Consider the following 13,565-nt stretch of genomic DNA (forward strand, 5'->3'; position numbering starts at 1 on the left):
GAAAACCACCCAGAGCCACTGGAAGGAACAGAAAGCGGAGGGAGGAAATGAACTTGTGAGCAGTTGTGGAGCATGGAGCCTTGTAGAGAGGGTTTGGGGTTTCAGGAACCAGGGCCTGCAGGCAGATGACAAGAGCCAGAAATGCTGCTCACCTGGCCGAAGCGGGTAGCCCTCTCGCTTCTCCACTGTGTATCCCTGAGGAATGTTGTAGAATTCCGGGAGCCCCCCAAACTGTTTCCATACGGTATAGTAGTTGAGGAAGGTCCTCATGGCATTGTCAATGTCTCCAATGAGGCTCTGTGGGAGAAAGTGGCTGTCAGGCAGGTAGACATCAGGCATAAAATCCCACAGACAGGCTGGGCACGGTGGCTCACGGCTGTAATCCCAGCACTTTGGGAGGCCGAGGCGGGTGGATCACCTGAGGTCAGGAGTTTGAGACCAGCCTGACCAACATGGAGAAACCCCGTCTCTACCAAATATAAAAACTAGCCAGGTGTGGTGGCGCATGTCTATAATCCCAGCTACTCAGAAGGCTGAGGCAGAAGAATCGCTTGAACCCAGGAGGCAGAGGTTGCGATAAACCAAGATCACATCATTGCATTCCAGCCTGGGCAACAAGAGTGAAACTCTTGTCTAAAAAAAAATAAAACCCACAGACAAAACCCCATAGACAACCTCAAGAAAAGACAAAGTAAAATCTGTAGGGGCAAAAAGGCCTTGAATTAATCCCTGAGTCTGCCAGTTACTCAGTGTGGTGCTGAGCCAGGCACTGGACTTCGCTGAGCCTCATCTATGAGACGTAAAATACACCACCTATCTCGTACATTGTTGGAAGGAACAGAGACTGTATATTAAGTCCCTAAATCTTCAGAGTAAATGTCAGCTATTCAGTTTTAGAATTCAGCCAGCCAGTTCAAAATTCTAAGAACAGGGAAAAGTCTGTACTAAGTTTCACTCCCACACCACGCTCCCAACAGATAACCATTTTTGTTTTTGTTTTTGAGACAGGGTCTGGCTCTGTCACCCAGGCTGGAGTGCAATGGCACAGTTGTGGTTCACTGCAGCCTTGACCTCCTAGGCTCAAGAGATCCTCCCACCTCAGCTTCCCATGTAGCTGGGACCACAGGTACACTCCACAACTCCTGGCTAATTTTTTTATTTTCTGTGGAGATGAGGCAGGGAGTCTCACTTTGCTGCCTGGCTACCCTGAAAACTCCTGGCTCAAGTGATCTTCCTACCTCAGCCTCCCAATATGCTGGGATTACAAGCATGACCCATTATGCCCAGCCTCAGATAACCATTACTGGTGTCTTGTATAATTTTCCAGAGTTTCTCTATGCATGAGTATATGTTATATTTCCAACACTAAAAAAATAGCCTTTGGTTTCTTATTAATAGGGATATTAATTATCTCCATATTTTCAGATTCAGAAATTTTGCTTTCAGATATTTTTATTTGACTTGGTTCCAACAACTAATGTGGCAATAAATAATTCTGTATATATGTCACATCAAACAGATGTAAAGTATCGTATGTAAGGTACATTTTCAGAATTAGGATCACTGGTCAAAGTATATATGCATTCATAATTTTACTAGCTATTGCTAAGTAGCCATTACTATTAACGTAATCTAACAAGGAAGCAGCTGACCCTGACATCTTCATTGGATGTCTCATGGACAGAACAAACTTCGCATCTCCTAAACAAATTTCTTGGTTTCCCTACTTTCCCACAAAGTTGTCTTCCTACTCTGGTCTTTTTCCCTTCTTGGTAAATGACACAATGTCTAGCCGGTTATTCTGAATAGAAATCTGGTGGTCACTTTGTTTTTTTGAGGCAGGGTCTCACTCTGTCGCCCAGGCTGCAATGGTGTGATCATGGTTCACTGCAGCCTTGATCTCCTGGGCTCAAGCAATCCTTCCACCACAGTCTCTCCTGTAGCTGGGACTACAGGCATGTGCCATCACACTCAGCTGATTTTTGATTTTTTGTAGAGATGAGGTCTTGCTGTGTTGCCCAGATGGGACTACTTTTTCTTAAAACTTTAAAAAATCTAGATTATAAGAACATTTTGGTACATGCACTGTTTTGGAACACCGAAGGGAGTAGATTAGATGAGCTCTAAGATTCTTCCAGCTGCAACTCTATCAGACCATGTAATGGGAAAATAACGAGATGGCAGAGCAGCATGAGCTGCTTCCCGCCCTTCCTGAGGCCCACTGTCAAGCTCGGACAGAAATGCCCAGTGGAGAAACAGCTGTTGCCAATGGCTGTTCCCGCCCAGATTGGAAATGTACTGTCGACTTTTATTTTAAGGACTACAACATTCCATGGCAAACTGGAAGCTCAGTTTCTGACACTCAATTTGGCAGAACTCTAAATCTACCTAAATCACTCTAGGTCTCTCTTCCATCCTCAACCTGTCCCTCCAAAGAGTACTCAAGCAACTCACAAAGTATCTTATTTGACTTATACATCGAAATGAGCTTGCTTTGCCAGACCCACATTCTTTGATTATTCCTACCTGAAGACCAGGCCAGTAGGCCTCCAAAGACTGGAAGACTGGCATGGACACAGTTCCCTTGTACATCTGCACCCACAGGTACCAGTCATCGAAGCGGGTGTAGTTCCGGATGGCTTTGTTATACTCTGCAGTGGGGGGAGATGAGATCACAGACATATGAGTGATTAGGGAGAGGCCTGGACAAAAGGCAGGCCTAAATAGCAGAAGTGAGGACTTAACACTTTTGAAAGAGGATGCAATTTGCCAGGATGCAATGAGGCAAGCTGACTACAAAGGAGCATGGATTCTGGAGTCAAACTTCCAGGCTCAAATTCCTGGATTTCCAGCTCTATCACTTGCTAGCCGTGACCTGGGGCAGGTTTTTCCCTTTTAAGCTGCAGCCTTATTAGCTATAAAATGGGGAAAGTAATTGATATGGTTTGGTTGTGTCCCCACCTACATCTCATCTTGAATTGTAGCTCCCATAATTCCCATGTGTTGTGGAAGGGACCTGGTGGGAGATAACTGAATCACGGTGGTGGTCTTCTCTATACAATTCTCGTGGTAGTGAGTAAGTCTCACGAGATCTGATGGTTTTATCAGGGGAAACCCCTTTCACTCAGCTCTCATTCTCTCTTGCCTGCCACCACATAAGATGTGCCTTTCACTTTCTGCCATGATTGTGAGGCCTCCCCAGTCACATGGAACTGTGAGTCCATTAAACTTCTTTTTCTTTATAAATTACCCAGTCTTGACTGTGCCTTTATCAGCAGCATGAAAATGGACTAACACAGTAATGTTATGTAGCTGTGGGACTTTTCAGTCATTTATTTATGCAACAAACATTTGCTGAGCACCTATTAGGTACGAAGCACCTATAAGGTTGTAAACCAGACAAAGTCCAGCCTTCAGAGAACTTACTTAGTGGGAACTTGAATTTATCCCTCATATCTCTCCCCTAGATTGTAAATCCATGAGGTCTGGGACTTTGTTTTGTTCCTTGCAGAATCCCCACTCGTATGAGCAATAAATATTTTCTGAATGAACAAAGTACCAAATATACATGCAAATACATAAGATAACAAGAGTTGTAAGGATGATATGAAGCAGTCCATGTTCAGAGCTTGGCACAATGCTTGCCACATCCATGGCATTCAAGAAATATTTTTTGAATAAATGAGTACAGTAGTGTCCCCTTATTTGAGGGGAATACTTTTCAAGACCCTCAGTGGATGTCTGAAACCATGGATAGTACTAAATCAACTCTATATACAGTCATGCACCACATAACATTATCGGTCAACACTGAACTGTATAGATGGTGGTGGTCCTGTAAGATTATAATAGAGCTGAAAAATTCCCACAGCCTAAAGATATCGTAACTGTTGTACTTTTATAATGCAATCCATTATTCAAGTGTTTGTGGTGATGCTGGTGTAAACAAATCTACTGTACTGCCAGTCATAAAAGTATAACATATATAATCATATGCAGTACATATTTGATAATAAACAACTATTTATTGGTTTATGTTTTTTTCATACTATACTTTCATCATTAGAGTACTCCTTCCACTTTTATAAAAAAGGTCAACTGTGAACAGCTTCAGGCAGGTCCTTTGAGGAATTCCAGAAGGCATTGTTATCGTAGGAGATGACAGCTCTCTGAGTGTTACTTCCCCTGAAGACCTTCTACTAGGACAACATGCGGGAGTGGAAGACAGTGATATTGATGATCTTGACCCTGCGTGGGCCTAGGCTGATGCATGTTTGTATCTTAGTTTTTAAGAAAAAAGGTTAAAAGGTAAAAACAAAATAAAAATAGAAAAATAGAAAAAAAAGCTCAGTGAATAAGGATATCAAAAAATACTTCTGTATAGCTACGCAATGTGGGTTTTTTTGTTTGTTTTGTTTTTTTTTTTGAGACAGAGTCTTGCTCTGTCTCTAGGCTGGAGTGCAGAAGCGTGATCTCAGCTCACTGCAACCTCCACCTCCTGAGTTCAAACAATTCTCCTGCCTCAGCCTCCTGAGTAGCTGGGACTACAGGCACGTGCCACCATGCCCAGTTAATTTTTAGTAGAGACAGCGTTTCACCATGTTGGCCAGGATGGTCTCAATCTCCTGACCTTGTGATATGCCCATCTCGGCCTTCCAAAGTGCTAAGATTACAGGCATGAGCCACCATGTCCGGCCATAATGTGTTTTAAGCTAAGAGTTATTACAAATGAGTCAAAAGTGTTTAAAATTTTTAAAGTTTATAAAGTAAAAAAGTTACAGTAAGCTGACATTAATCTATTATCAGAGGCCAGGCATGGTGGTTCACGCCTGTAATCCCAGCACTTTGGAAGGCAGAGGTGGGTGGATATCACCTGAGGTCAGGAGTTCATGACCAACCTGGCCAACATGGTGAAACCCCGTCTCTACTAAAAATACAAAAGTTAGCCAGGCGTGGTGGTATGTGCCTGTAATCCCAGTTACTCAGAAGGCTGAGGCAGGAGAATTGCTTGAACCTGGGAGGCAGAGGTTGCAGTAAGCCAAGATCATACCACTGCACTCCAGCCTGGGCAACAGGAGACTCCATTTCAAAAAAAAAAAAAAAAAAAATTATTACTCGAGGGAGAAAAAAAAATTTAAAATAAATTTAGTGTAGCCTATGTGTATAGTATTTATAAAGTTTACGGCAGTGTAATGACCTAGGCCTTGACATTTACTCACCACTCACTGACTCACCCAGAGCAACTTCCTTTTCTGTAAACTTCATTCATGGTAGGTGGACCAGTTTTTATCTTTTATACTGTATTTGTACTGTACTTTTTCTATGTTTAGATACATAAATACTTACCATTCTATTACAGTTATCTACAGTATTCAGTAGAGTAACATGCTGTACAGGTTTGTAACTAGTAGCAATAGGCTACACCATACAGCCTAGGTATGTAGTCGGCTATATCATCTAGGTTTGCTTAAGTACACCCTATGATGTTTGCACAATGATGAAATCACCTAATGATGCAATTCTTAGAAAGTATCCCTGTCACTGAGCAACGCATGACTACTGTTTTCCTATACATACATATCTATGAGAAAGTTTAATTCATTAATGTTTAAAAACTTTTTATTTTTGAGACAGGATCTTACTCTGTCACTCAGGCTGAAGTGCAGTGGTATGATATGGCTCACTACACCCTCAACCTCCCAGGCTTAAGCACTCCTCCACCTCAGTCAGCCTTCTAAGTAGCTGGGACCACAGGTATGCACCACCATGCCCAGCTAATTTTAAAAATTTTTTGTAGAGAAGAGGTCTCACCATGTTGCCCAGGCTGATCTCAATCTTCTGGGGTCAAGCAATTGTCTTGCAGCAGCCTACCAAAGCGCTGGGATTATAGGCATGAGCCACTGTGCCCAGCCGAAAACATTTAATTTATAAATTAGGCATGGGAAGAGATGAAGAACAATAACTAAGAATAAAACAGAATAATTATAACAATACATGATATAGAAGTTATGTGAATTTGTCCTTTCGGTAAGAGAGAAAAGAAATTATGTGAATTTGGTTTCTCAAAATACCTTTTTTTTTTTTTTTAAATGAAATGGGGTCTTGCTATATTGCCCAGGCTGGTCTCAAACTCCTGGCCTTAAGCAATCCTCCCGTCCAAAGCATTGGGATGACAGGCATGAGCCACTGCACCCAGCCTCAAAATATTTTATCTGACTGGACTCACCTATTTTCAGACTGCAGTTGACCATGGAAATCAAAACTGGGGATAACAGGGGACTACCATAGCTATACTAATCATAGTAATTAGGTGCTCAACAATTCCTTGATATTGCTAGTGTCTAAGGGACTAGAGGGTAAGATGTATTTATTCAACAGGCATTAATCTATTACCTACTACATGTAAAGCACTGTAAGAAACCTTAGATGAATAAGGCATAGATCCTACATTCAACTGGTAGAGCTGTAACTCTGTTTTTTTTTTTTTTTTAGACAGAGTCTTGCTCTGTCACCCAGGCTGGAGTGCTATGGCTTGATCTCTGCTCATTGCAACCTCCACCTCCTGGATTCAAGTGATTCTCCTGACTCCGTCTCCCGAGTAGCTGTGATTACAGGTGCACACCACCATGCCCAGCTAATTTTTTTGTATTTTTAGTAGAGACGGGGTTTCACCATATTGGCCAGGCTGGTCTTGAACTCCTGATGTTGTGATCCACCCGCCTTGGCCTCCCAAAGTGCTGGGATTACAGGCGTGAGCCACCACACCTGGCCAAGCTGTAACTATTGATGAGAGCTAACTACAAAAAAAACGTTGAAGGTCCTAAATTCTGAAGAAGGATCAAGCTACTTTCTAGGCAAGGTGACATTTAAGCTAGGCTTTGAAGGATGAAAAGAATTTGGTCACAGGAAGACAGAGAAAAGATATTCTAGGCAAAGAAGACACCATGTGCAATGGCCAGGAGTTAAGAAATCCAGGGCCACACACAGAGAATGCCGCATGCTTCAGTTGGCTCTTGCAAGAAGGCAAGAGTGGGCAGCGTTAAGTCCACAGTGGCTCTGAATGCAGCCTTGGGTATTCAGAACTGATTCTGCAGGCACTCAGGCTGGGCACAGTGGCTCATGCTTGTAATTCCAGCACTTTGGGAGGCCAAGGCAGGCAGATCACCGGAGGTCAAGAGTTTGAGACCAGCCTGGCCAACATGATGAAACCCTATTTCTACTAAAAATACAAAAATTAGCTGGGTATGGTGGTGTGTGCCTGTAGTCCCAACTACTCAGGAAGCTGAGGCACGAGCATCGCTTGAACCCGGGAGGCAGAGGTTGCAGTGAGCCAAGATTGTGCCACTACAATCCAGCCTGGGAGACAGAGCAAGACTCTGTCTTAAAAAAAAAAAAAAGTTTATAAACAAACCACATATCAACAAGAAAAATCAGGGGGAAAGCTCCCTTACCCTGCCCTTTTTACCTAGGAACATGGCCATGAGCTTCTCATCCTGAAGCAGGATGGCTCCTTTCACCAAGTACTCAAAGTAGGAGTCCACACCAGCCCCGATGCCCGCGTCCTGGGCCACCCACTTGCCAGTGAGCACATCAATGTGGTTGCCGACCTGAGAGAGCAAGAAAGACACATGGTCTCAAGGGGGAGGCCGATGGCCAAAAAAGGATCTACTCACCCCCAACCCTGACTGCGCAGGGAGATGCAAGGCAGGCACCCCAGTGCTTCTTGGGAGATACGTGGACGACGACAGGGAAGGGCAAGGCTGGATCATGGCCAGCCTTTCTGTACATCTGTGTAGTAGAGATGCATCTCATGCACATTTATCAGGACTTAATTATACACACTGAGCAAAAAATGAAAAAGAAAAATGATTTGGAGTGTTTATGTCCTGTCTGGAGTGAGTGTGAGATGGAATATGAGAATTTGCTGTTCCCACAATCTGTCTCTGATTTCTCAGCACTAAGCATGTGATTCCTGTATCTGAAGACACAGACATGCTTTACATATTCCCATAAATTAACTAAAGAAGAACATCCACCAAGAAGACAGAGTGGTTCTAAGGAGAGAAACTGAATAGCTGGAGACAGAGACAAAAGTGGACTTAACCAATGTCACTGAGTACCTTTTGTTGTATCCTTTGACCTTTTTTTAAGTGTTAAGTCTCTGTAGAGACTGTCAAAAATTGCCAATGCTGTCCAAGCACCTTGGGTCACAACTGTAATCCCAGCACTTTGGGAGGCTGAGGCAGGTGGATCACTTGAGGTCAGGAGTTCAAGACCAGCTGGCCAACATGACGTCAAGAACCCTGTCTCTACTAAAAACACAAAAATTAGCCAGGCATGGTGGTGTGTGCCTACAGTCCCAGCTACTCAGGAGGCAGAGAAGCACTTGAACCCAGAGGTGAAGGGCGACAGAGGAAGACTCTGTCTCAAAAAAAAAATAAATGTATGTATTTTTTATATAGCTTAGACCCTCATGGAAGCTAGTTAACTTTAGCTGGTACTCAAAGAAATAGCTAACTGTCCTGTGTGGGTTTAGGTTCCCCCAGGAGCATACCCTCAGCAAGAAGACAGAAAGTAGTTGATTTGAAAGGTGGGTCCCTGTAAACACCAGTAGAGGAGAGGGAAATGGAGATGGGGCAAGGGAGGCAGCACTGAAGGGGTATGCCAAGAGGCAGGTTTCCACCGTGGGAACTGGAGTTCAATCCTGCTGGGGAGCTCAGGAATTCAGTGTAGAGCTTGAGCCTTGGAGTGATCCCACCCAAGGGACAGGGAGCTGGAATGTTTATCACCAGCTCCCAATGGTATCAGTTACTGGCTTGAGAGTTACCCATAGGTAGCATTCAATCTGGGCCTCTTTGCCTGTGGGTCTCCTCTGGTGCCTGGAGCCACTCTGATTGTCTCCGGCTCACTCTGATTGTCTTTGGCTGACAATCAGAGTGGCTCCAGGCACCAGAGGAGACCCACAGGCAAAGAGGCCCAGGTGATGGCAGCTGGAAGACTGGCCGGTGTGCACGGAATTGTTAAGAGTTGAGAGGATATGGGCACAGCAGCAACAGAGTCCACTACAGTCCCACTGCTGGAGCAAAACCTGCCTGAGTTAGACTTACTAAGAGATTTATTACAGGTCTCCTCCAGGGGGTTGGGCACCTGTGTAAGGGATTTTCAAGGGGTCCTCACACGAGCTTCACTTTTCAAGATGAATTAGCACCAGACTCCGCATAAAATGTGCCTAGACCTGAATGCAGCCTTCCTAAATCAGTGACTCAGTAAAATTGGTATTAATACAATAATGTTACTGCTGAAGTAAGGGAGGACCAGAGAGGTTGAGTGACTTGCTCAGTGACTTGCTACACAGTTTCAGTGTAGCAAGGCCCGTGCTTGAATCCAGTTCTGAGTAAATCCATTGTTATGTCATGGATGGCTCTGGCTCAATTACTGTTAATCTCATTGGATTATCCCATTTAGAAGCTGAAACTGACCTTAGAGATCATCTGGTCCAAAGTGTGTTCATGGGTTAATGGTACTGGAAAATAAAGGGAGGCTCTGGTGTTAAATAAGTTTGGGAAATGTTTTTTTTTTTTTTTTTTTTTTTTTTTTTTGTCTTTAATTAAGTCCTTTATTTTAAATTTTTGTTAAATGACAGTGGAGTCTATTTTGAGTATTTACAATCAAGATGTTAGGGTAAATAATTAAAAATTCCTAGACAATATCAATATTTACCCACAAACCTAGTACCTTTGTGAATTTCAAATTATTGGATCAACTATCAATAAGTCAGACGGTAATCATAAAGTCACAGGTTGAAGAGAAATGTCCTTAACACCCGAGTTTTTTTTTTTTTCTTCAAAAAAAAAAAAATTTGGGAAATGTTAAGCAAAGTTGAACAGATTTCTTCACTAGAGGACTTTAATTCTGCTCATGTGCATTCTGACGCTCCAAAAAAGGGGAGGGATATTATATGTAACATTCCCCTAACTTAATTGGCCAGGACTTATTTTTTCATGCAACAGCCATTCAGTATCTCTTAGAAATGGTGTCCTAAGAAACACAGTTTTACAAATACAGATAGACACTAAAAATGAAGGTCTGACGAACTGATGATCTAAAGTCACTAAGTGAGTCGGGGCATGAAGCATATGACCCTCTTCCTAGAAATGAGAATGTCAACTGGTCATAGCTTAATGCAGCCCCCGCTCCTTACCAGAGAAATGTGCTTTCCCATGCTCTTCCCCACTCCAAACCAAACTTGAATTGGACGCTTGGTCTATTTTTGGTGTCCTGGGCCACTCCCAAGGTCACCCTGAGTTTTCCTTGGCTTGATTGCAACTTACTGCTCAGAGCCTGGGGCCTTATAAGCAGGGGCCAAGGTGGCAAACTTGACTCAAACAGGAAGGGCAGCTGCGAACCTACCAGCCCGATATCTGACCGGCTCTCCCAGAGGCGCATCAAGGCCACTCTGGCCACATCTTCGAACACGGGGTCACCAGTGAGGCTGCTCAGGGTGGCAAATTCAACAATGAAGGTCCCAATCCCTGCCGTACAGGTGACAGGGGTCTCTCCTGGGTTCACACCATGAAGTAAGTTCACAGTTCCATATGGCATGCCAGTGGGGGTCTGAAAGGCTGAACAATTGGAAAATGATGATCCCAGACAGAAGCAGGGGGAGAGAGACAGTTTTGATATACGCCCAAAGCCTGAGACCTTAGCCAGCACTTCCCTCTTATTCCTGGGTGTCCCGCTAGGGTCTGAGCCAGAGAAGAATAAATATTATAACTGGAGTGCCCTGAGCAGCCACCCAGCCCAGATGCTGTCAAACACTGCTCTGCACAACCCTTGGGTTACTGCCCATGATGAGGGGCATGGAGCAGGCTGTGGTCCACACAGACTCACTATAGCTAGAGTGCTTTAGCTACTTTTATTTATTTTACACTATGCCTTCCAAGCCCCAGCAGGTAAGTTATTGTGATGCAGGCAAGGTTGAAGCCACAGCAAGTGGTGGGGCTGTGGCACAATGACAAGAGTAAGCCCCGTTCAAAGTCATTCATAGACTTTTGACTCATGCCTATAATCCTAGCACTTTGGGAGGACAAGCAGATGGATCACTTGAGGCCAGGAGTTCAAGACCAGCCTGGCCAACATGGTAAAACGCTGTTTCTACTAAATATACAAAAATTAGACAGGCCTGGTGGGGAACACCTGTAATTCTGGCTATTTGGGAGGCTGAGGCATGAGAATCGTTTGGACCCAGGAGGCAGGAGTTGCAGTGAGCTGAGTTTGCACCCTGCACTCCAGCCTGGGTGACAGAGCAAGACCCTGTCTCCAAGTAATAATAATAATAAACAAAGCCATTCATAGACTTTAAATAAAGATCCCTGCTGCCGGGCGCGGTGGCTCAAGCCTGTAATCCCAGCACTTTGGGAGGCCGAGGCGGGTGGATCACAAGGTCAAGAGATCAAGACCATCCTGGTCAACATGGTGAAACCCCGTCTCTACTAAAAATACAAAAAATTAGCTGGGCATGGTGGCACATGCCTGTAATCCCAGCTACTCAGGAGGCTGAGGCAGAATAATTGCCTGAACCCAGGGGGCGGAGGTTGCGGTGAGCCGAGATCGCACCATTGCACTCCAGCCTGGGTAACAAGAGCGAAACTCTGTCTCAGGGAAAAAAAAAAAAGATCCCTGCTTTAAATAAAGAGTATAGAGGCTAAATTGTTTTTAAAAGGAAGCAAAACAGGATATCAACCACTAAGCCACTGATATAGTATGACCATCAATTTATAGGCAGAGAAAACCATCCCTGTAAAGAAGTGATTCAGTCAGCCGGGTGCAGTGCCTCATGTCTGTAATCCCAGCACTTTGGGAGGCCAAGGCGGGCAGCTCACGAGGTCAGGAGATCAAGACCATCCTGGCCAACATGGTGAAATCCTGTCTCTACTAACAATACAAAAATTGGGTGGGCGTGGTGGCACGTGCCTGTGACCCTGGCTGCTCAGGAGGTTGAGGCAGGAGAATCCCTGGAATCTGGGAAGCAGAGGTTGCAATGAGCCAAGACCAAGCCACTGCACTCCAGCCTTGGTGACACAGGGATACCCCATCTCAGGGGGAAAAGAAAAAAAAAAAAAAAAAAAGAGGTGATTCAGCCAGAGGCCACATAGAGTCAAACAGAGCTGGGATGGGAACACCTGCCCCGTGCCCACTCCTAGCCCCAGTCCTGTTCTTTCCCCTCCCACTCGAGTGCCTTCTGATTCAAGATGAGAACTGGACAACCAGTCAGAGGCAGAGATTTCCTCTCTGAGCCTAAAGTCAAATAACTCTAGAGCAGCCTGTGCGTCACCAAACTGCGAACAAAAGTGTCAACACTTCCAAGAACCACAGGGTCTAGCAACTCTGTCTGCCACAGATAAGAAACTTGCTATCTGGGAGGCACCAATGGGAGAGTGAGTCGCAACCAGGAAGGGCTCTAAGGAATATTTCAGAAAAGTCAGGCCGTATTAAAAAGAAGGGGAGTGACAAAATCCTGTTTCTGGACCTTTTTTAATAAAACGACCAGTGACCAAAAATAAGTAAATAATAAAGGAGGAGCAGCTAGGCAGAGTTTCCAGGGTTTCCTCCAGGGATGAATCACACAGGACACAATGTCTGCAAGAAGATGCTCAAGCCATGAGCCATAAGTGAGACCTGAACCCAGCTCTGTCTTCAGCCCTCCCCAAAAGCAGAGGCAAAGTACTGTGTGAGAGGGATAAAGAGGCCGGGTGTGGGGGCTCACGCCTGTAATCCCAACACTTTGGGAGGCCGAGGAAGGTAGATCACTTGATCCTGGGAGTTCAAGACCAGCCTAGGCAACATGGTGAAACCCCATCTCTACAAAAAAAAAAGGTAGCCATGTGTGGTGGCATATGCCTGTAATCCCAGCTACTCAGGAGGTTGAGGTGGGAGAATCAACTAAGCCCAGAAGTTTGAGGCTGCAGTGAGCCATGATCACACCACTGCACTCTAGCCTGGGTGATAGAGCGAGACCCTGCCTCAAGAAAAAAAAAAGAAAAAAAAAAAAAAAGGATAAATAAATAAATGAGATGGCCAAGAGGCTGGTGGAAAGCACGGGGTGACGTGTCTGGGTGTGAACAGTCCTCAGAGCCTCCACCACACCCTGAAGGGAACAGAGTGTCCAGTTGATGCTACCGAGCCTGGTGTTTCTGACCAGCTAGACAAAAACATGAAGGCTTGGCCTGCAGCCCTGGACACGGCTTAGCCACAAAACAAATCCTTCTCGTTTAAAAAGTGTTGGAGGTTCTCTAAACAGTTTCTCCTTCCTGACCTCATTTTAGCCTCCCCAAAACCCAATGTGGTAAGGAGATAGAAATTATGATTCTCATTCAATAGATGGAGAAATTAAACTGTGGAGAGAGGCTGGGAACAGTGGCTTATGCCTGTAATTCCAGCACTTTGGAAAACCAAGGCGGGAAATCACTTGAGGTTAGGAGTTTGAGACCAGCCTGGCCAACATGGTGAAACTTCGTCTCTATTAAAAATACATAAATTAGCCAAGCATGGGGGTGGGCACCTAT

At 44.6% G+C, this 13,565-nt stretch overlaps 1 protein-coding gene across 1 annotated transcript in view; it reads right to left on the minus strand.

The window, feature by feature from the left end:
• EDEM2 (ER degradation enhancing alpha-mannosidase like protein 2) overlaps positions 1-13,565 on the minus strand; it is a 32,556-nt gene that overhangs the window by 8,003 nt on the left and 10,988 nt on the right. Inside the window, exons 6-9 of the mRNA XM_003932032.3 lie at positions 10,411-10,622; positions 7,466-7,607; positions 2,527-2,651; positions 153-297 (exon numbers count right to left, since the gene is read on the minus strand). Coding sequence (XP_003932081.1) covers positions 153-297; positions 2,527-2,651; positions 7,466-7,607; positions 10,411-10,622 — 624 coding nt within the window. The remainder of the gene's footprint in view (positions 1-152; positions 298-2,526; positions 2,652-7,465; positions 7,608-10,410; positions 10,623-13,565) is intronic.

This window comes from Saimiri boliviensis, chromosome 9, assembly GCF_048565385.1.
Source record: "Saimiri boliviensis isolate mSaiBol1 chromosome 9, mSaiBol1.pri, whole genome shotgun sequence".
Lineage (NCBI taxonomy): Eukaryota > Metazoa > Chordata > Mammalia > Primates > Cebidae > Saimiri > Saimiri boliviensis.